At 54.5% G+C, this 20,533-nt stretch overlaps 15 protein-coding genes across 15 annotated transcripts; 6 read left to right on the top strand and 9 right to left on the bottom strand.

Moving 5' to 3' along the window:
• Window positions 1–98: 98 nt before the first annotated feature.
• KL911_003983 (uncharacterized protein) lies at window positions 99–862 on the bottom strand (the record flags this gene model as incomplete). The annotated part of the gene is made up of 2 exons (XM_043199223.1): window positions 99–433; window positions 583–862. 2 exons carry the CDS (start codon window positions 860–862, stop codon window positions 99–101), a joined length of 615 nt encoding a protein of 204 aa, XP_043053252.1.
• An 86-nt stretch (window positions 863–948) lies between these two features.
• Window positions 949–3,387, bottom strand: KL911_003982 (uncharacterized protein; the record flags this gene model as incomplete). The annotated part of the gene is made up of 1 exon (XM_043199222.1): window positions 949–3,387. One exon carries the CDS (start codon window positions 3,385–3,387, stop codon window positions 949–951), a length of 2,439 nt encoding a protein of 812 aa, XP_043053251.1.
• A 311-nt stretch (window positions 3,388–3,698) lies between these two features.
• On the top strand, window positions 3,699–4,331 carry KL911_003981 (uncharacterized protein; the record flags this gene model as incomplete). Its single annotated transcript, XM_043199221.1, has 1 exon — window positions 3,699–4,331. One exon carries the CDS (start codon window positions 3,699–3,701, stop codon window positions 4,329–4,331), a length of 633 nt encoding a protein of 210 aa, XP_043053250.1.
• A 50-nt stretch (window positions 4,332–4,381) lies between these two features.
• Window positions 4,382–5,300, bottom strand: KL911_003980 (uncharacterized protein; the record flags this gene model as incomplete). Its single annotated transcript, XM_043199220.1, has 2 exons — window positions 4,382–4,740; window positions 4,841–5,300. 2 exons carry the CDS (start codon window positions 5,298–5,300, stop codon window positions 4,382–4,384), a joined length of 819 nt encoding a protein of 272 aa, XP_043053249.1.
• Window positions 5,301–5,330: 30 nt separating this feature from the next.
• Window positions 5,331–5,690, bottom strand: KL911_003979 (uncharacterized protein; the record flags this gene model as incomplete). Its single annotated transcript, XM_043199218.1, has 1 exon — window positions 5,331–5,690. The coding sequence occupies one exon, from the start codon at window positions 5,688–5,690 to the stop codon at window positions 5,331–5,333; it is 360 nt and encodes a 119-aa protein (XP_043053248.1).
• A 328-nt stretch (window positions 5,691–6,018) lies between these two features.
• On the top strand, window positions 6,019–7,568 carry KL911_003978 (uncharacterized protein; the record flags this gene model as incomplete). The annotated part of the gene is made up of 2 exons (XM_043199217.1): window positions 6,019–6,070; window positions 6,229–7,568. The coding sequence occupies 2 exons, from the start codon at window positions 6,019–6,021 to the stop codon at window positions 7,566–7,568; spliced, it is 1,392 nt and encodes a 463-aa protein (XP_043053247.1).
• Window positions 7,569–7,719: 151 nt separating this feature from the next.
• Window positions 7,720–8,628, top strand: KL911_003977 (uncharacterized protein; the record flags this gene model as incomplete). The annotated part of the gene is made up of 1 exon (XM_043199216.1): window positions 7,720–8,628. The coding sequence occupies one exon, from the start codon at window positions 7,720–7,722 to the stop codon at window positions 8,626–8,628; it is 909 nt and encodes a 302-aa protein (XP_043053246.1).
• Window position 8,629: 1 nt separating this feature from the next.
• On the bottom strand, window positions 8,630–12,448 carry KL911_003976 (uncharacterized protein; the record flags this gene model as incomplete). Its single annotated transcript, XM_043199215.1, has 1 exon — window positions 8,630–12,448. One exon carries the CDS (start codon window positions 12,446–12,448, stop codon window positions 8,630–8,632), a length of 3,819 nt encoding a protein of 1,272 aa, XP_043053245.1.
• A 571-nt stretch (window positions 12,449–13,019) lies between these two features.
• On the top strand, window positions 13,020–14,045 carry KL911_003975 (uncharacterized protein; the record flags this gene model as incomplete). Its single annotated transcript, XM_043199214.1, has 1 exon — window positions 13,020–14,045. One exon carries the CDS (start codon window positions 13,020–13,022, stop codon window positions 14,043–14,045), a length of 1,026 nt encoding a protein of 341 aa, XP_043053244.1.
• Window positions 14,046–14,103: 58 nt separating this feature from the next.
• KL911_003974 (uncharacterized protein) lies at window positions 14,104–14,826 on the bottom strand (the record flags this gene model as incomplete). Its single annotated transcript, XM_043199213.1, has 1 exon — window positions 14,104–14,826. The coding sequence occupies one exon, from the start codon at window positions 14,824–14,826 to the stop codon at window positions 14,104–14,106; it is 723 nt and encodes a 240-aa protein (XP_043053243.1).
• A 71-nt stretch (window positions 14,827–14,897) lies between these two features.
• On the top strand, window positions 14,898–16,361 carry KL911_003973 (uncharacterized protein; the record flags this gene model as incomplete). The annotated part of the gene is made up of 1 exon (XM_043199212.1): window positions 14,898–16,361. The coding sequence occupies one exon, from the start codon at window positions 14,898–14,900 to the stop codon at window positions 16,359–16,361; it is 1,464 nt and encodes a 487-aa protein (XP_043053242.1).
• Window positions 16,362–16,392: 31 nt separating this feature from the next.
• On the bottom strand, window positions 16,393–17,001 carry KL911_003972 (uncharacterized protein; the record flags this gene model as incomplete). The annotated part of the gene is made up of 1 exon (XM_043199211.1): window positions 16,393–17,001. The coding sequence occupies one exon, from the start codon at window positions 16,999–17,001 to the stop codon at window positions 16,393–16,395; it is 609 nt and encodes a 202-aa protein (XP_043053241.1).
• A 558-nt stretch (window positions 17,002–17,559) lies between these two features.
• On the bottom strand, window positions 17,560–18,266 carry KL911_003971 (uncharacterized protein; the record flags this gene model as incomplete). The annotated part of the gene is made up of 2 exons (XM_043199210.1): window positions 17,560–18,048; window positions 18,219–18,266. The coding sequence occupies 2 exons, from the start codon at window positions 18,264–18,266 to the stop codon at window positions 17,560–17,562; spliced, it is 537 nt and encodes a 178-aa protein (XP_043053240.1).
• Window positions 18,267–18,288: 22 nt separating this feature from the next.
• KL911_003970 (uncharacterized protein) lies at window positions 18,289–18,912 on the bottom strand (the record flags this gene model as incomplete). The annotated part of the gene is made up of 1 exon (XM_043199209.1): window positions 18,289–18,912. One exon carries the CDS (start codon window positions 18,910–18,912, stop codon window positions 18,289–18,291), a length of 624 nt encoding a protein of 207 aa, XP_043053239.1.
• Window positions 18,913–18,959: 47 nt separating this feature from the next.
• KL911_003969 (uncharacterized protein) lies at window positions 18,960–20,531 on the top strand (the record flags this gene model as incomplete). The annotated part of the gene is made up of 1 exon (XM_043199207.1): window positions 18,960–20,531. One exon carries the CDS (start codon window positions 18,960–18,962, stop codon window positions 20,529–20,531), a length of 1,572 nt encoding a protein of 523 aa, XP_043053238.1.
• Between the last annotated feature and the right edge of the window lie 2 nt (window positions 20,532–20,533).

Here is a 20,533-nt window from a genome sequence, read left to right as displayed (position 1 = left end):
GGTAGCCATTTAGATAATAAGCGATATCGCATTTCTGGTCCATGTCGATGTAGCAGTGCAGGATCCCGCCCTGTGCGTGGATGATGAGAGACATTGCGTCACACAGCTCCATCAACCTCGCACCAACGTTCCAGTGCTTGAGCTTCACTTTCAGCGACACCGGCCGTAGCACACTCGAGTCCCAGCTCTGCGGCGCCGCATCCTCGTCGTCGGGCAGAACGTCCAGCTGCTCTTTCCACTGGACCACGATTTTGCGCTGTTCTTCTTCGATGACAAACTTCAGCTGTCCGGTCTGATTTCCCACAATGGATATCAGGTCCGACGTCCGGTAGCGCTCGAGACGTTTGAGCAAGGGCACGATCCGCATCGGCAACTTCATGGCCAGCTTCATGCTGTCCATTGTCGGCTCCACAATCCTCAGATCGCTGTCCATCTTGAGCAGCCGCACAGGAACGTTGAACGAGTGGCTCACGTTCGAGGTCACGGAGATCTGCTCGGTGTAAAAAAGCGCAAGCGACGCAGCAGCCTTGTTTTTTATCTCTCCGCCGTTAGAAGGTCTTCGTTGCAGGCGGATCACCAGACTGCTGGACACGTTGGACTTTTCGTAATTGCGCAGTACCTGCAGCAGAGGCTCAATGTTGATCTCGAACGGTATCACATTGTTGCGTGTCGAATCCACCTCGTAAAGCTGAAATATGCTTGAATCAAGCTTACACCAGACAGTGGGTTCGTTCAGTCCAGAAGACACTATGATCAATTGCTGCTCTGTAAAGCGGAACACACACATCCGTCGCAGTCCAATGAGAAACGAGAGACATTTGCGCAGCTCGATCGGCTTGTCGGCGACAACCTTTAGTTTCATGGAGAAAAGAAAGCAAGTCCCGATCTAGATATTTACTCTATTTTCTAGGACTCAAAATTTATTTATTTATTTATTTAAATTCTGTATCACAACCCATAGCTCCGTTTCTCAGCCTCATTCAATTTAGGGAAAAAGTTATTAGGAGACGTCACCAACCCTAGGGCCCGAATTCCGATCGTGTCGAGGTTCTCAAGTCCCAATAAATATCCAGCATTGACCCATCCAAAGCCCTCGGTAGCCACTCCCTTGAAATCAGAACCTTGGTTACCATACTCGGCATCGACCTTGTGTGGACTCTGTTCCGACGTGGCGTCGTACTTTTCAACAACAATGCCGTTAAAATCAACAAATGCAAGTGTGATCAGATAGCACCATCTGTAGGAAAGCCTCTTGGCAATGGCGGTGTAGCCGTAGTTCTGCAACCCCCTCCACGTCATGATCTGGTGCGGCGACCACGCGTACGGATAGTCCCACTGTCTCGAAGGCTTGTTCAGCCCAATCTCGCCTCGAGACTCCTTTGTTCCGCTCACAATGCCGCCAAACACCTCGAACCGTGGAAGAGCCTTCTCCACCAACGCTTTGGCCTGCTCACGTGACGCAAGCTTGGCCCACAACGGGTAGAATGTGGTGGCCGACTCGTACAAGCTTTGTCTGTGTGTCTTGATGTTGTAGTCAAAGTACATTCCCTTGGACTCGTTCCACAGATACTTGTCAATACGCTTCTTGCGCTCAGCGGCCAGGAACTCCCACTTTTCAGCAGTTTCAACTTGTCCGTTGAACTCCAAGTGGTTGTCGAAATACTCGCCAATGATGAACGCAATGTCTTTCTCGTATTTGTACAGCAAAGAATTCAGATCAACAGTGGCCAAATAGGCACAAACGCCTTCCAACCGGTAAGAGGTATCGTGTCCACTTTCTCTGACGGCGCGGTCGTGGAGGAAGTACTCATCGAGCTCGGGATCGACGATCTCTCCATCGTTGTATTTCTTGGTAAACTCCTCGAACGACACACCATACTTCTCGCAATATGGCTTCAAGACTGCACAGAAATGCGTGGCCTCTGTCTCTGGAGGGATGCCTTTGCCTTCTGGATGGTAGCAGGAGAGACCAGTCTCTGGGTCTAATCTTGGAGGAGAGCACCAGACCGTGTTGTATTCCTTGATTGCAGCCTTCACTGTGCGCTCCAAAAAGCCCAGGTCCTGGATGCCCTTTTGAACCTCAAGATAGTGGAACACATGCAACGCCATGTCGGTCAAAAATGGGGGCTGCGACCGGCCCAGGTAGTAAGATCTGTTTGCATTCAAGATCTTGCCGTAGTTCTCGATCTCAAAGATGAAGTTCTCACACATACCGATACATGGGTCCACAATGTCACAGAGCAGAAGACCGAGAGTCTCAAAGTACGAATCCCAGCCATATTGCTCGTTGAATCTTCCACCAGGAACGACGTACGGATAGCCCTCCAGATCGGCGTATTCCTGGCTGCGTCTGCGCGTGGCCAGGGCTAGAAGACCCGGTTTGTGGTTTATAGACTTGATGTACTCTCCATCGATGTGCTCGGGCAAGTATTCCACCTGCAGGTTATGTTCTGGACACTTTTCGGCGAGTTTTTGGTAGTACGCATAGAGCTCATGCTGGTTGTGAGGCACGTAGACACGAGGAATACGGGCTTCAGGAGTGTCGATCTTGGTATCCGAAGCCATGTTTATAATGCTGTGCTCGTCAAGCGTCCGGGTCAGGTTTCTCCAGAATGTATTAGAAATGAGTCGTTTCAGTCTGTTAACGGGGTTCTCGTTGAGACGGGCCTCGTCCAGAATCATCTGCTTGCGGCCCATCCGTTTCGCAATGGTCAGCTCCTGCAGCAGGTTCGACAGCATGTAGGTGCCGCGGATGTCGTACTGCCGGTAGCCGTTGGAGTTTGCCGTGCCGAGCTTCAGCACCTTCGGCCCACTGTCCTCAATCGTGATCTGGTAGTTCTTATCTGTGTCCTCGTTTTCAAGTAGCTCCTCCAGCGTGGCGTCGATGTCGCTGATAAAAAAACGCTTGGAGTTCTTCATGCTGGAAGAGTCGTCGGCTGATCCGCGCCGCCGCAAAGTCGCATTGCTGCTGGCAGAGTTCACTGTTCCCGAGGAAACACCGGGCAAGCTGTAGAGCTTCTGCGAGTTGACCACCTCCAGATTGTGCTCCTTCACGAGAGACGACGTGGACTCGCTCGGAGAGTGGAGGGCGGAGCCAGCCTCAGAGGGGGTCTCTGAGACCGCCGAGTCGTCCTCGTCGTTTGAGCTGTGGCCCATGTCAAACGTGGCGGACCCGTTGGGAGGCGGGGTCGCAGTCGGCGAAGGCGTTAGCTCGCTAAACTGGAACACCTTTCTGTTAGGAATGACAGCAGACAAGGTCCTTGTTCTGCCGTAGCGGGACGCTTTGTTGGACTTCGACGGGTCGGTCTTCGGTCCGTAGTACAAGTCTGCGGTTGCAAAAGGGTCGACGTCGTCTATCGACGACTGTCTTTTGTGAGAGGTCGGCATTGCTAAAGAGTGCGCAAATAGAAACTGATAGATAAATGCAAAACTGGGGGGAGACCTTAAATGAGGCAATCATGGGTATTACGTAAGTACGGAAGAGCCTTGAGCATGGCGCTCCGGAGGCGGTGTGGGAGAAGGGGGTGAGCGAGGCTTGAGAAGAGCGGGATGTACCCGAACGCCGTTGGGCTGCATCGGGACGCTGGCGAATCTGCGGCCAGAGGGCCGTCCCGTCCAGACAGACGGAGGCAGCTGGTTACCCTACGGGACAAAAAAAAAAATAAATGGCGAAAAAACACAGATCAACACAAAACAACATGAGCGAAGACAAGAGCGTTTCCAGCGTGCCTAAGACCGAGGAGCCGGCCCTGAAGCCGCCTACGGCCAACGTGTTTGCGATGTTTGGAGGCGCCAGCGCCAAGAAGGAGGAGAAGAAGGAGGAAAAGGAGGAAAAAGACGCCAAAGAAGAAAATAGAAACGGATCCAAGGACAAGGAGGGTGAGGACGAGGAGGAGGTTCCGGAGAACGACGACATCCATTTCGAGCCTCTGGTCCAGCTGGAGAAGGTGGAGGTGAAAACCAACGAGGAGAACGAGGACGTTCTGTTCAAGATCCGGGCCAAACTGTTCAAGTTCCACCCGGAGTCGAAGGAGTGGAAGGAGAGAGGTACCGGAGACGTCAAGTTTTTGCAGCACAGAGAGACCAAGAAGGTGAGACTGCTGATGAGAAGAGACAAGACGCTCAAGGTGTGTGCCAACCACATCATCGCTCCCGAGTACAAGCTGACTCCGAACGTCGGGTCGGACCGTTCGTGGGTGTACAGCGTGACTGCGGACGTGAGCGACGGCGCTCCGGAGGCACAGACCTTGGCGATCCGGTTCGGCAACAAGGAGAATGCAGAGAAGTTCAAGGAGGAGTTCGAGAAGGCCCAGAAGGCCAACAAGGCCTAAAAAGTAAATACAGTGTATTGGTGACCTTAATACATACAGGAGAGCTGGAGCTAGTCGTCCTTGCCGTGGTTTACGAGCAGCCGCTTGTTTCTGCGTGCGCGGCCGGCCCTGTTCCAGCCCCACTTGAACAGAACCCACAGCATCAGCAGCGGCGTGAACTGCGGCCAGAGCACAGACAGGATCTCGACGTCGCAGTCCTCGTCGACGGCCTCCCAGAGCATGAAGTCGCTCAGCCTGTACACGCCGGACGTTCGTATGAGCAGCTGCAGCTTTGGGACGCCCGCCGTGTACAGGTTTTCGCTCACGAGGTCCTGTGTGATGTCCTCTGGGTCGTGGCCCCTGGCTATGATATTTTTTATTGCATGCGTGATATCGTCTCTGGCTGTGTACGGACAGCAGATGTTGAGCACTGCGCGCGCGTTGTTTTTCGTCATTTCCTGCGCTTCGAGCAGCGACTCGCGCACGTCCGCGGGCAGAAGCTTGAGGTTGCCCAGAATGCGGATTTTCACGCCGTACTTGTGGCACAGCTCGCCGTTGTCCACCACCTGTTTCATTTTGGACTTGGCCAGCTTCATGAGCCACTCGATCTCGTACTCGCTGCGGTTGAAGTTCTCGATCGAAAAGGCAAACACCGTCGCTGCCTGCACGCCGCAGTCGTAGCACACCTCCAGCAGCCGGGCCATCGTGTCGAACCCGGCGCTGTGGCCCTCCTTGGTCTCCATCTTGTTCATCCTGGCGTATCTGCGGTTGCCGTCCATGATGAACCCGATGTGCTGCGGCACGCTTCCGCTCCTCAGCACCGCGCACAGCTGTTTTTGCGTGTACTCCAGCACGTGCCGTGTCACTGGGAACGAGGATATCCAGTCCATGAAGTAAAATACAGGTGAAACCGGAAATATAATATTTTCTTGAGAAATATTTGGTTTTCCCGTCGGATACAACTGAGTAATCCGGCAGAGACAGTGCCATGACTTGAAGCATGTGACCAGCCGTTGACTTCTAGCCGGCAAAGTTGTGCCCAGGCGCCCGGGGAATGCGTCCATTGTGTGCCTGGATCGAGTGCCAAAGGTATGCTACGGCACAGAGCACAAATACGTGCGACTTGTGCAGCTGCGATCGACCAGGAGATATTTGGGTTAGAAACAAAACCATGGCTCCTCGAAGCGGACCATATGCAGGCTGCTGGACTGCTGTACTGGGCAGGTCTGCTAAACAGACCTGCCCAAATTCGTATATAACGAGCGTGGACAGGTTGCAACCAAAATGCAAAATATTATGGGATGGTGCCGCATTGTGCCACGATAGCGTTGCTGTGAGCTCGTCTGGGTCTTCTTGGCTACCATGCACACATTGTGGCATTAGATGACACACTTGGGGGTAACTATCGCCAATTGAGCTGGAAATGGGCCCCCAACAAGAACATGGTGCCTAAATGTAAATTATAGGAACAACGGCTAGCAAACTCACCCCAACACAACACATTCCCCGTTACAGTCATCCACCAAAAAGAGAAACGGATCAGCTGCTGGGCATTTGCTTGCCAGCGGAGCTCTTTCCGGGAAGAACAACCCAAAGAGCGTAGACAAAAACAAACCTGCACCCAGTACCGTCACCATCCTGGAATAGTGGTTCACGTTTATCACGACCAAAGGCAGTCCCCACCGAGAGGATCCAGCCCCTGCCTCACATGGCCCGAGTCACGGTGCGTGCTTCACCGGCGGACCGGCCAAAGGTTTCCGGTCGGAAAACCATCGCCTCCCAGACGACATCCCATATTTCCGGTTTCCCTATTCAGCGAATATTTTTTTTAATTCAAACAAATCGTGCATGTCCTTTTTGCGGCCAGTTTCCCTCGCTAGACGTTATTCGTCGTTCCTGACCGCCGTCGAGACGGCAGAAAAGCTGGTGCAGCCCAGCGTGGGCTCCAAGTTCGACCCCTTCAGCATGGTGTCCGCCGAGATGCGCGTGCTGGCGAAAAACATTGCTACTCTCATTGGCTCTGGGCACCCAACGCTCAACAGAGTGGCGTCGTACTATTTCGAGGCAGAGGGCAAGAACGTGCGGCCGCTGATCGTGCTGCTGCTGTCCAAGGCGCTCGCTAAGATCCCAGAGTCCGAGAGGACCCGCATCGCGATCGACCCCTACGACGTGAACGAGCAGGAGGAGTTCAAGGGGACCCCGAGGGCATTTTCCTTTGCGGGACAGAGCCCGCTCGACTCGATCAGCCCGCTGCGGGTGCTGCACGGCATCAACCCGAACATCATTCTGAACCCGTTGTCGAAGCCAATGATGGACAGAGAGCTGTACAAGGCGAAGGACGCGCAGAACGGCATTCTGCCCAAACAGAGGCGCCTGGCAGAAATAACCGAGATGATCCACACGGCGTCGCTGCTGCACGACGACGTGATCGACTTTTCGGACTCTCGCCGCGGCAGAGACTCCGGGAACGTGGCGTTCAGCAACAAGATGGCCATTCTTGCAGGCGACTTCCTGCTGGGCAGAGCGTCGGTCTCGCTGGGACGACTGCGGAACAGCGAGGTGGTGGAACTGATGTCCACGGCGATCGCGAACCTCGTCGAGGGAGAGTTCATGCAGCTGAAGAACACCGTGATGCAGCCCAACGTCGGCCAGATCGAAAACGGCGGCGTCGTCAAGCGGATCCCGGAGCCCACGGGGAAGGTGCCCGTCGAGGTGCACGAGTACTCCGTCAAGATACCGGAGACCATCTCGCACGAGGAAAACGTCGAGGCCGCGTTCCAGTACTACCTGCACAAGACCTATCTGAAGACTGCCTCGTTGATGTCCAAGTCGTCGAGGTCGGCCGCCATCCTGGCCGGCTGCAGTGACGACGTGATCGAGAACTGCTACCAGTTTGGCAGAAACCTCGGTCTCTGCTTCCAAATAGTCGACGACATGCTAGATTACACCACAACCGCAGAAATGCTGGGGAAACCGGCCGGGGCAGACCTGCAGCTGGGCCTCGCGACGGCACCTGTGCTGTACGCATGGAAAGAGAAGCCGGAGCTCGGGCCGATGATCGGCCGCAAGTTCTCCAAGCCTGAGGACGTCGAGATTGCAAGAAAGGCCGTCGAGGACGCCAAGGGAGTGGAGAAGACGCGAGAACTGGCCGAGAAGTACTGCACCGACGCGCTCCGCAACCTGCGCACCCTGCCGGACTCGGACGCACGAAACGCGCTCGAGATGCTCACCAACTCGGTCCTCACCAGATCCAAGTAGCTGTGTACATAGATATAGAGGCGTCGATCGACGCGTCCACGAATGGTATAAAAAAAAAAAAAAAAACCTTATTTATTTTAATTGTATGTTTAGTTCGAGACTGACGATCTCTAGAATTTGTCGTCTCTGCCGCCTACCGCCCGCTCTTCGAATGACACCTCATGGACTCTCCACCATTGTTCCCCGCGACCTGCAGCCAGAGCTCGCAAGAACCATCCAGTCTCTGCCCGCGGGAGCACAGATGGCTGCCGACGGTGAGGTCGCCGCTGGCGCCCTCTCGGCGGCAGACGCACTGGCGCTAATCAACACGCGAAAGTACAACCTTCTGTCGATAGATGTGGAAAATTACGAGTGGAAACAGGAACATTTGCTGGAGATAGGGCTCTCCATCTATAAACCATCATACCAGACCCACGCCCTTTTCCCCCATATCGTCAATTTCCACATCATTCTGGAAGAAGGCCTGAAATACGCCAACAAGAGATTTGTTCCTAATAACCGCCTGAACAACATCACGGGCCAGTCGATAATCGCAAACAAAGTCCAAGCCCAGACGATCATGCAAAAAGTGTTTGACGACGTGGATCTGTCCAAAACGATCGTTGTCGGACACGGCTTTGCGTCTGACATGCGCCTGTTTCGAATGTGGGGCCTGGAATTCCCGCAACACGTGAAAGTCGCCGACACTATGAAACTGTGGTCCTCGCTGGTGCCGTCTGCAAAGAAAAGCTCGCTCTGCTACATCCTAGACAAGCTGGGTATCCCATATGCCTATTTACACAACGCGGTCAATGACTCGTATTATACACTTGTGGCATGCCTGATGCTGGCGTCGCCAGAAATTCGTAACAACCTGGTGATCAAGGAGAAAGAGATCGACGACGAAACAGGCGAGGAAGTCGTAGTTCACCGCGTGCGGTGTTCTCCCCACGACCAAGACCTCGAGCTCAGAGGCCCCGACCGCAAATCAAAACGGCGCACCCAACAGATGTACTTCCACGCTCCCCGCGAGAGTTTTCCCGTGGAGCACGTGGAAAGCGTGCTCAAAGAGTTCCCGTGAATCAGGTCGTCAATATATCTCTGTTCTGCATTGTGATCGACTTGGTCATGTTGCTCACCTTGTATATACCCACCAGCTGCTGGGCAAGCTCGAACATATTGTTTCTGAGAGAAATGACGATGAACTGTGCGTTTTTCGTGCGCTCCTTGATATAGTTGGCCACAATACTCACGTTTCTGAAGTCCAAAGCAGCGTCAATCTCGTCCATCACATAGAGCGGCGTGGGCTTGTAGCGATGTAGAGCGAACACCAGCGCCAGCGAAGACAGAGTCTTCTCTCCTCCAGACAGATTGCTGATGTTTTTCCACGACTTCTTTGGAGGCATCACAGAAAAGAGAATGCCCTCCGAGAACGGGTCCAGCGAGTCCACCAGCTCCAGCTCAGCGTTTCCGCCCATCGTGATCATCTGGTACATCTCCTTCAGCGTCAGCGAAATAGTGTTGAAGCCTGCCATGAACTCGTCAAGACGTCTTTTCTTGAGATCCTCGCACGCCTGTTTCAGCTCGTCTCTTTTGGTCACCGACTCGTTTAGGTCCGCTTTGCGCTCGTTGTACTCCTTGTGCCGTCTTGCATACTCCTGCAAAATGTCCAAGTCGACCGTCATCGCCTCGGTATCTTTCTCCAGCTCCTCGATCTCAGACGCCAACGCCTCGAAGTCCACCTTCTTCAGGTCCTCAGACGAATATTCCGGAGGCGGAGCCAGCAGCCGCTGTTTGGTGTCGCAGTCGTCCATCCAGCCAACAAGACTCTCCAAATCGCGCGTTTCTGCATGGCCCATTTCGCTGGTGATCTTCTTTATGTTGTATTTGCACTGGCTGATGCTCTGCTCGCACTTCTCGATCTCGGTGACAAGCCCAATCTCTCCTTTTCTGAGATCTGCAATCCTGGACTGTTTGAAATCCAATTCCTCCTTAATCTCGTCGCACTTCTCCACAAGCTCCTCCATCTGCGCACTCAACTCTTGCAGTTCCTTCTCCGAAGCTTGGAACTTTGCGAGACTCGTGTCGTAGACCTCACGTATCTGGTTGATAGCCTCCTCCGCCTCCTTGATTTCTGCCTCGTTTTCGGTGATCTGGTTGTTCAATCGCGTCATCTGGTTACTTAGCTTTGTGAGCTGCAACGAGTCGTTGGACTCTTTCTCGTTGAAAATCTCCAGCTTCTGCAGAACAGAGTCCACCTTTGACTTCTGCATCTTCAACTTCACACCGCCAACTTGCATGATCTTATCCTCGAGCACTGCAATCTGGTCTTCCAAGCCTTGCGACTGGTCTTTCAGATCTTGCTTCTCGGCCTCCAACTTCGCAATCGCCTTTTCCTGCCTGGATATCTGCTCTTCAGTATCGGCAATGGCCTTCTTGTTGGCAGAAACTTCTTTGGCTCGCTCTTTCGCTTCCTTGGCTTCCTGCTGGTCCATGTCTATTTCCAGTCTCAGCTTCGAGATTTCCATCTCAATCTCGGGCAGCCTGTCCTTGAAAGCAGCCAACGCCGTCTCCATCTCGTTAAAGGCATCCTGGGCCTTCAAAAATGCGTCTTCTTTGGTATGGACCTCCTCGACCATCGCGTTGAGCTCTGCCTCAGAAATCTCCCCGCCCTTAGTGGTGGCAGACTTCAACTTCATGGCGCCGCTGAACACCCTAGAGCCTCCTCCAGATAACGTTCCACTCACATCAACCAGCTTACCATCAAGGGTCACCACACGCCATCTCTTCGCTCCAAAGGCTACCTTGTTGGCCTCCTCCAAATTGCGCGCAACCAGCGTGTTGTACATGGAGCTGTAAAATGCCGGTGCAAACTTCGGATCACAGGGCGTGATCAGGTCAAACAGTCTTGGAACGTTATTGGGCGTGGGGATTTTGGAAAGATTGAATTTTCGCAGCTTGTCCAGGACAATAAACTTGCCAAACCCAAGATTGTTCTTTCTCATGTAGTTGATACACTGTTGCGCGGTCTCGACAGAATCAACAACCATATCGTCCAACGACCCTCCTCCTGTCGACACGGCAACGTCGTATTTATCGTCAATCACACCCAAATCACCCAGACGGCCGTAGAATCCTTGCAATCTTCCCGAGTTCTTCAAGTGCGTCAACGCCTGAAGAACCCTGTTGCGCGACTTTGTCCTGGTTACCCTGTTTCTGGCGTCATCCAGCTTGTCTCGCAGCACACGGATCTCAGACTCCATAGCTTTCAGTTTTTTCGAAGCTTCGTCAACCTCAGCCTCCCCAAGCTGGATCTGCTCAGACACATGGACCTGCTCTTTCTGCAAATGCTGGATCTGTTTCTCCTTGGCCCTAACATGCTCCAGCTTCTCGTCCGCCTTGCCTTCTATTTCTTTAGTCTCGTTCAAGAGCTCCTGATGCTTTTGTTTTAGCATTTCCAGCTGCGACGTCTTGATGTCGACCTCAGCCTGCTTGGCACTGATTTTGTCTTTCCAGGGCTCCAGCTGCTGCTGCAATTTCTCAACAGACGCAGACAGGTCTTTGGTCTTGTCAGAAAGCTCGTACTTGATTGCCTCCAGCTGCTCCTGCTCCTTTTCAAGGGTCGAGTTGAGCTCCTCTAACTGTGTCTCGGTTTCCTTCTGGCTTCTCTCCAATTCAGCAATGTTAGCCTCGTTCTCGCGCATCTGAGAGGAGCTACTCTGTAGCGCTTTGACGGCTTTTTTTTTGCGGTTCTCGTTGTGCTTTATTTTTTCGTCCATCGAAATCTTCTCTCGCTCGATCTTCTTATGCGCACTCTTGAGACTGGCGACCTGTTTCTCGATGGCTTTCACCTCTGAGCTCAACTCGTGGTGCTGCTTAGTCAGCTCGTCGATCTCGCTGTTGTGCTGTGCCGTCTGTTCTTTTTCCTTGTCCAGTTTTTCCCTCAGCGTCTGCAGGGTCGCTGTCTTCTTTTCAAGCAGATCCTTATCCTTTAAAAGTCGATACTGCAAATACAACGACCGCTTGTCTGCCAGGGTCTTCTCCTTGCGCAGATACTTCAACGCATTCTCTTTGCCACCCTCCAAATCCTCCTTGGCCTTTTCGACGATCTCGTAACGGTGCTCTTTCTGCACACATATATCGTTCAGAACGTCGATCTCGCGGATACTGGATTCAATGGTGGCCTTGTACTTTGCTGTGCCAATGATATCCTCCAAATACTCCAGCAGCCCGTCGTCGCTGCTCCCCTCCGCCTTCGGTTTCATCTGCGCGATGCTCTCGACCTCCCCTTGCAAAATCAGAAACCGTTTGTGGTCAAGGTCGATTCCCTGGTCTCGTAGCAATGCCTGCATGTCCGCATAGGTGCATTTTTTGTCGTTAATGAAGTAATCCGACGAGTTGTTGCGGTACGCTTTTCTGGAAACCACCAGATCGGGAACAGATAGATACTCTGTCTGGAGCTCGCCGTTCTCGTCGTAGCGGTCCAGAACCTTTTTGAACAGGATATCGACCTGGCAGAAGCTGAGATCCGGAAACGCCTCTGAATTGTGGATCAGCTCGCTCAGTTTGGATTGTCGCATCTTGGTGGCACGGAACCCAAACACGAAAAGAAGCGAGTCGATGACGTTGGACTTTCCGGACCCGTTGGGCCCGACAATCGCCGAAAAGCTGGCATTGAACGGCCCCACCGTCTGTCTGCCGGCGTACGACTTGAAGTTCGTGAGCACGAGCTGCTCAATGACCAGCCGGGGCTGGAACTCTTCCTTCAGATCGGGCTTCTGCTCCTGGGCGTAGTGGCTGTGGACAAGGGCCAGCGGCTGCTGGGGAACCTGTGGCGGGTGTTCAGGCTTGAGGGCCACAACCTCGACGCCCTGCTGGTTCATATCGCGCGGTCCCAACATCTGGCGATTGGCCTTATTTTGATTCATAAACAAAACAAAAAAATAAAAACCCAAGCAATTTCTTACCTAAGCATATCTTTTAAAATAATTGTCAAAAAGCGGAGATGGCCCACGAATTCCCTGAATTGCGTACGTATATCCCATAGCCGCCTAACGCCAGTGTCGCACGAGCAAATGAAAGAACACCAGATCCCGCTGCCGTTCCGGGACAGGTGCGCAGGGCTGCTGGTCCCGCTCAACAAGTGCCGCCAGGAGGGGTGGTTCCTGCCGTGGAACTGCGTGCACGAGAGACACGCGTACGAGGAGTGCCAGTACCTGGACTTCAAGAGACGCGTCAAGGAGCTCGAGGAGCTGAAGAGGGCCCGCTCGAGCTGAGGGTGCTGCGCTGCTTACCCATCTATTTATTAGTGCCCCAGTGTTATGTACGTGGTGTAAGGATGTATCCTGCTTTGCGCGGTCGGAAAAATTCGCGCCGGGAGGCCGGCAAAACCCCCACAGATTGTACCCCACGAAAGGCTATTGTCGCGGGAGGTTTGTCCGCACTTTTAAAATTTTTTACAACACGTTCTTCATGTTCGGCTACAAGCTCTTTGGCAAGGACGGCCGAGATCTGTACAAGACTCCGCGCGAGTTCCACGTGCGGGCCCGGCAGGACGTCCAGCGTCATCTGCAGAACTTACAGGACAAAAACAGCGCAAAAACAGCCGAAACTGTCCAGCCCGCCACGGAACAAGAGCCCTCGCTTACGTACGGCTCGCCGCCCCTCAGACGGGCCATCACGGTGTCGTCGCAGGACTCGTCTGACGACGCGTCCACCGAGTCCGAACCCGCGCAGCTCCGGCGCACAACCACCGTCCAGACGGCCGACTCGTCGCTCTTCAGCCACCTCACCCAAATATACACAAACACAACGCTTCCGACACAGGTGTCCGAGCCCGCAGCCGTGCCCGAAGGGTGTATATCGCTTGCGGACGCGCTGCCGCACGACTTCCGAGACTACTATTCGCCCGATTTGCAGACGTTGCGGTTTCCGAACGGACGTCCGACGTTCACAAAAAGAGGCCTGCGCGACTGGGAGCTGAACGACCTGCGGTCGCTGCTGATCGTGGACGCGCTGCGGCCCGAGTGGCACGGCAAGGTGCCGCAGGTGGTCTCGCCGTACCCGACGATCCCGCTGCGCATACAGGTTCTTCCCCTGGACGCCTCCGACACGGAGTATGTGCAGCTGCTGGCTAGCTCGGACATATACAAGGAGAGCCGGTTCGACGAGGATTTCCGGCACAAGACAGCGAACTACGTCGTGCAGCAGGCGCGGCAGCGCCACGCAAGCCAGTTCCAGAGCAGCGTGTTTCTGAAGTACGAGTGGAGAAATATCGTGGAGAACTATCTTCTCAACCTGGCGATCGAGAACCAGTGCCGGTACGAGTTCAAAGTGAAGATCAGCGGGCTGAAAAAGATGAAACACGAGGGCACCCAGCGCGAGGAGGTGCTGTACAAAAAGGCTCTGAAAAACCGCATCGAGCTGACCGACGAGGTCAAGTTCCAGGTCTGGCAGGAGGTCCAGCGCAGCGTGTACAGGAGTTTAGGCAGTGTATGAATAGTGCGAGCGGGAAGGGTTATTTCTATAGAGTGGATAGAGTATCTATTGGCGGATTCTAGTTGTCCTTTTTTCGAACTGCCCGGATGAAGGCGCGCTCCTCGCCCAGCACGCTGTACACTTTGAGGAGCTGCAATTTTTCGTCGTCGGTGGCCGTTGCCAGTTTGCTGTCCAGCACGCTCTTGAGCTCGATTTTCATCCCGGCGATCTTCTTGCCCGCCACCGCCACCATCTCGAGGCTCCTGTACTTGAGCAGCGCGCTGTAGATCTTGTTGGTGGACAGAAACAGCACCACGAGCTCCCTGACGTCTGCCGTGGCGATCTTCTTGCTGAACAGCGTCAGCTGCTCCTCCAGCACCACCAGCTGGTTGACGACCGCCCTGTACACGCTCAGCTTGCGTTTGTAGAGCAGCAGCGAGTCGACGGTCTCGAGGTCGGCGTCGATCTTCATGTTGGAGACGGACAGGTCTCTGATGTAGCCGTTGAGGTCGATTTTGCAGTCGTGGATCAGGTCCACCGACCCGTCGATGGAGTTGCCTAGCTCAATGAAGTTCAGGTAGTCGTTGTTGACCAGGTCGATCAGCTCCTGGTCGATCTCGTGCAGCAGCGACCCCAAGGACTTGGTGAGGTCGTCCAGCGACCAGTACTTGTAGCTCTGCACCAGCAGCTCCGACGGGCTGAAGCGGCCTTCCGGGAGCTTTGTGACGTTGTACTGGAACGACTCACGGGTCAGGGTCGAGTAGAATTCGAGCGAGTCGTCCGAAGAAACGGATTCTGTCATGCAAACAAATGAAAAAAAGTAATTTCGAGCATTTATCCTGAATAAATAGATCCAGCTGACTTTATTTTTTTATGCTCCCACCAGAGGTTTGGAATATAGTCTGCGGCCACTTGTCCCAGTTCGATCTCTGCACGCTTCTGACAGTAAACCGCGACATCTACGAAATAGCATTGGCCCAGCTGTACCGCTCGATCACCATCGACTACCACTACACCCAGTTCGACCCCGAATATGTCCAGAGGGATCCGCTGCTCAACACGAGACAGACGTACATCCGCACGAAACCGAACATCACGGCGTTCTTGAGGAGTTGCAGGAAGGCGCTGCGGAGCGTCCGTTCGTTCCAGGTTGTGCATCTTCCGCAGGAGTTTATTGACTTCGAGACAAAGCTGGCCGAATGTCTGCCCAAAATGGACAACCTGGTCTTGTTGAGGATCGAGGAGCCGGTCTCGCTCGATCTGCTCCAGAGAGCGGCCCCCAACATACGGCATCTTGCGCTGACGCTGAACAGCTTCCGCAAGTCGAAACACCGGGTTGCGTCGCTGCCGCTGAAAACTGTCGCTATCGGGCCTTCCAGCCAGCCTGACAGGCTGTTGTCGCGTCTGGTGAGACACCCGCAGAAACTAGAGGGCCTGGAGCTTGTGTGGCCGCACCGCAAGATCAAGCTCCGCGACCTGGTGGCCTCCGCCGACTCGCAACGACAGCCCCTCGACGCGTTTTCTAATCTCGCACACCTCAGTCTCGTGAGCGCCATCATCTCGCCAGAGGACCAGTTTCTGCGAAAGATCGAGTCGGGCCTCCAATCTCTCTGTTTCACCGACATCAACGAGATCGGCCAGTCGGAGTCCATTCTCGACACGTTCCGGCCCGTCAGACTCAGACGGCTGGGCATCGATCTGCGCCAGGGATCCACGGACTCCGTTGCGCCTTTTCTCAACAGACTGCCCCTGGGCTCCCTCGTCGAGCTCCACCTCGTTATTAGATACAACTGTTTGAAACGGATACCGCTGGAAACGCTTGTCGACCAGTACATCGCCGCCATCGAAAGACAATCCGCCAGTCTACGCAAGATATCGCTCGAAATCCGGTTCGAAAAAGAGCTGGTTGAAATCCAGGAACAGCTTTCCGAGGCGCAATTCAGCCGCCTCTTCATGAGCCACGCCTTTCCTGCGCTCGAATCACTCCGTATCCAAGCGCAGTTTGCATTCATCTGCAAGGACAAACTGACGTTCTTCAAAAACCTCCCCAGACTTCACAAGTTATGGATCCTTGGTAGCAACGCATTTGAAAAACACTGGGGGCTGGGGAACGCATATCCGGGCGTATTTGACAACTGGCTCCGAATCCAGCACCTCCCTACAGGGCTGGTGAACAACGAGCCACGGCCGAAAACGTCGCTCCGCTACATAAAACTTGACGACTGTCTGTTTGAGATCAAGGAGAAAAATGACACCAAAGAAATCGTCCCCAGAGACTCCATAGACAGCTGGTTCGAGTCTCAGACTCACGTCCGCGCTGTCCGTCCATTGACCTAGTATATACAGAAAACACGGTCCATTGCGACACCTAAAGCACGCGCGTCACGTCGCCCGTAGGCTTGTGTTTCCTCTCTTCTCTCTTGTCGCCCATCAGAGTTTGCGACTCTTGAAACTCCTTGGCAGCAGCCTTCACCTCTTGAACGTGGCCCTCTGTGTCGCCGACAATGACAAACTTCTCTTTGGAGCCGTTCTGGGGCCGAACCAGCTTCACAGCGTACTGCGGCAACCCAACGTCCCCACTTTGCAAAACTTTGCTTAGCCTCCCCCACGTAGTGTCGCTGAGGTTGTACGTTTCCGGTCGGAAACCTTTCGGGTCATGCCTGTACTCCTTGATCACTTTGGTCAACAAACTACTATCCAGCAACCCCTGGCCCGCACCCACGAACGACCGTCTGGAACCCTCCACTTGCGCCTTGACATCTGCGCCTTCCTCCTGTCTTTTTTTGCGGTTTTTCAAAAGATCCACCGACTCGTGGTTTTTGACAAACTCTTGCTCGCTCACCTCCACAACGCCGAGCGACATTGCTTTCTTCAAGAAGGAGTCATCGCGTTCGACCTGTGGCGGTGTCTCGCGCTTCACATCGATCACTTTCCCCGGCTTGAATGATCTGGCCGGCTTGGACACCTTGGATCCCATGATGAGAAAAATATATTTGTGGGGTAAAAATATGGACGAGACCGGAGTCGAACCGATGACCTTCTGCTTGCAAGGCAGACGCGCTACCAACTACGCCACACGCCCTATATTCCCTGATTGCGGGTGGCGCGCGCTATGAGTCTCTTGGCCGCGCGGGTCGTGTGTCCTTATCGTTAATCTCCTATCTCTGACTTCCAAATCTGTCGGGACGATCCGTGAATATTATGCAGCTGAAATAATATTTTTGTATGCAAGCCGCATTTCAGATATTTAATGACATATCTCTCCAGCAGTCTACGATCAGGGAAAGCCGTGCCGCTTCCTGTATAATCCAGATAAGCACGGTGATTTTCCGCGGAAAATGATCCTGCGAAGCTATATATACCGGCGCAAGCGCACTTCCTCGTCTCCAAGATGAGACAAAGCAAAGAGGACGAAAAACACGTTGGGATCGTTGAGATCGCAAGCCACACCCCTGAAGACTTCGTCGACTTCACTGAGGAAGAGGAGAAAAAAGTGGTGCGCAAGATTGACACATACGTGCTGCCGGTGATGTGTCTAGTGTTCTTCGCACAGTATTTGGACAAGCAGTCGCTGGCGTACGCGGTGATCGTGGGGCTGCGCCAGGATTTGCACTTGAGCGGCCCCCAGTACAGCTGGTGCACGTCTGGCTTCTACCTGGCGCAGCTGGCCTCCCAGATCGTGTACATGTATCTGCTCAGTAAGTTTCCGACCAAAATGGTGACGGGAATCTGCGTCATTATCTGGGCCGCAGTGTGCATGTGCCTTGCAGCGCCTGCCACATTCGCGGGCTTTGTCACCGTTCGGGCGTTTTTGGGTTTTTTTGAAGGGTGTGTGTCGCCTGCGTTTGTTATCGTCACCAGCTCGTACTACAAAAAAAGCGAACACGGCCTGCGGACCGCCGCATGGATCTCCTGCAACGCCATCACACAGGTGCTGGCCACCTTCCTGTTCTACGGCCTGGCCAAGGGAGAGAACGCTCTGAGCATTGCTGTGTGGCGCGTCGGGTTCCTGGTGTGCGGAGCACTGACGCTGGTGGCTGGTCTGCTGTTCTACTTCATGGTGCCCCTGTCGCCCAAGGAAGCTTGGTTCCTGACCGAGCGCGAGCAGACGATTGCCGTCCACCGGCTGCTGGCGGAGGCCGACCGGGGAGAGAAGAAATCGTGGGACTGGGACCAGGCAAGAGAGTGTCTGACAGACTGGGTTGCCTGGTCGTCGTTCCTGTTTGGCCTGATCACCACCATGTGCTCGCAGCCGATCGGGTTCTCAACCATCATCATCAACGGCTTTGGTTATGACAAGTTCAAGACCATGGAGTACAGCTCGCCGTCGGGCGCGGTGCAGTTTGCGATGATCTGGATCGGCGTGGCCATGATCAAAGTCGCACCGACACAGCGGTGTATTATCATCTGTCTGCTGATCCTTGTTCCGCTTGCGGGCAACGTAATGCTGTTCAAGTTGCGCTTTACCGGCGGATGGGGGGTTATAGTGGGCGGCTGGCTCGGTTCCTGCATAACCTCCTTCTACTCCATCAACCTCAGTTTGAACGCCTCGAACGTCCGCGGAAACACCAAGAAGTCGATCGTCAATAACCTGTACTACGTCGGCTACTCGCTCGCGGCCGTGGTGGCCGCGCAGTGGTGGAACTACTCCGCAGACCCGACCTTCACGGCTGGCATCATCGTGGACATTGTGCTGTGGATCATCATGATTGCAGGCATGCTGCTGTATAGATGGAAGTGCGTCGCCGAGAACAAGCGGCGCGACCGCATCATCGCGAGCGGCCAGGCGGACGACTTCAACGAGTCGCGGGACCTCACAGACCGCCAGGACGTGTACCACAGGTATAGTTATTAGACTGCAACCGCTGCCATATAAAATTTCGCGCATTCCGGTGCCGGCGTAAATTTTTCAATTTATGACTCTTTAATCTCACCATGTCTTTAGCAGATTCCGTGTCGTCTGTGAGCTCGCTGCCGTCGGGCTGGATAGTGCAGAAATTCGGCGGAACCAGCGTCGGCAAGTTCCCCGAGCAGATATGCGAGGACATCGTGAAAACGTACAGCGAGAGCCACCAGGTGGTGGTGGTGTGCAGCGCCAGATCCACGCACCTCAAGTCGGAGGGGACCACCACGCGGCTGCTTTTGGCCGCAGAGTACGCGGCAGATGAGAAGAAGGAGGAGTACCTGGAAGTTCTGCGGCTTGTGGAGGAGGACCACGTGAACAACGCCAGAGAGAAAATCCAAAACGCTGAGCTGAGAGAACGGCTCATCGACGAGACCAGGGAGGAGATCCGGCACGTGACGCGACTTTTGGACGCGTGTCTGATCATCGGCGAGGTGAGTGCGAAGTCGAACGACGTGGTCATGGCGTGCGGCGAGAAGCTGAGCTGCCGGTTTATGAGTTATCTGTTGCAGGACAGAGGCGTCAAGGCGCAGTATGTGGACCTGTCGATGGTGGCGTCGGACATGGAACTGAGCAACGGGCTGGATGCGCACTCTTACAAGCTGCTGGGCGAGCGGTTTGCCGCAGAGGTCCGCCGGCTGCCCGAGGGCACGGTGCCCGTGCTGACAGGTTTCTTTGGGCTGATCCCCGGTGGGTTATTGCGTGCTGTGGGCCGCGGTTATACCGACCTGTGTGCTGCGCTCACGGCGGTCGGGCTCGCTGCCGAGGAGCTGCAGATCTGGAAGGAGGTGGACGGCATCTTCACGGCAGACCCGCGCAAGGTGCAGAAAGCCCGGCTGCTGGCATCGGTCACGCCCGACGAGGCCGCCGAGCTCACGTACTACGGGTCCGAAGTTATACACCCGTTCACCATGGAGCAGGTTATCAAGGCGCGGATCCCGATCAGAATCAAGAACGTCATGAACCCGCAGGGCGACGGCACCATCATATACCCCGACAACATCGGCAAGCGCGGCGAGGCGACGCCGCCGCACCCGCCGATATCCGTCCAGAACATCCCTGCGTCGGTCTTCACGAGCAAAAAGACCGCCACGGCCGTCACCGCCAAGTCGGACATCGCCGTGCTCAACATCCACTCCAACAAGAAGACGCTGTCGCACGGCTTCCTGGCGGGCGTCTTCACCGTGCTGGACAAGCACAAGCTTGTGGTCGATCTGATTTCGACGTCCGAGGTGCACATTTCGATGGCGCTGCACTACACGAAGGAGCTGAAACATAACTTTGGCAAGGCGCTGGAGGAGCTGAAAAAATTCGGCGACTGCGACGTCACCAAGGACCTGTGCATCGTGTCGCTCGTGGGGATCCACATGAAGCAGCTGATCGGCATTGCTGGTGCGATGTTCAAGATTCTGGCCGACGAGCGGATCAACATCGAGATGATCAGCCAGGGAGCCAACGAGATCAACATCTCGTGTGTGATCGACCGCAAGGACGTGATAAAGGCGCTGAACGCCCTGCACGACCGGCTGCTGCTGCGGGCGTTCACGGGCGGCAGCGCGGTGGACCAGCGGCTCGAGAACCTGAAGCTGGACGATGTAATTTAGTA

This window comes from Ogataea haglerorum (genome assembly GCF_019207285.1).
Source record: "Ogataea haglerorum isolate 81-453-3 chromosome Unknown 81-453-3_NODE_11_length_416158_cov_97.210077, whole genome shotgun sequence".
Classification (NCBI taxonomy): domain Eukaryota; kingdom Fungi; phylum Ascomycota; class Pichiomycetes; order Pichiales; family Pichiaceae; genus Ogataea; species Ogataea haglerorum.
Note: the sequence above shows the minus strand (reverse complement) of the source record. Positions and strands in the feature narration are given on the sequence as shown.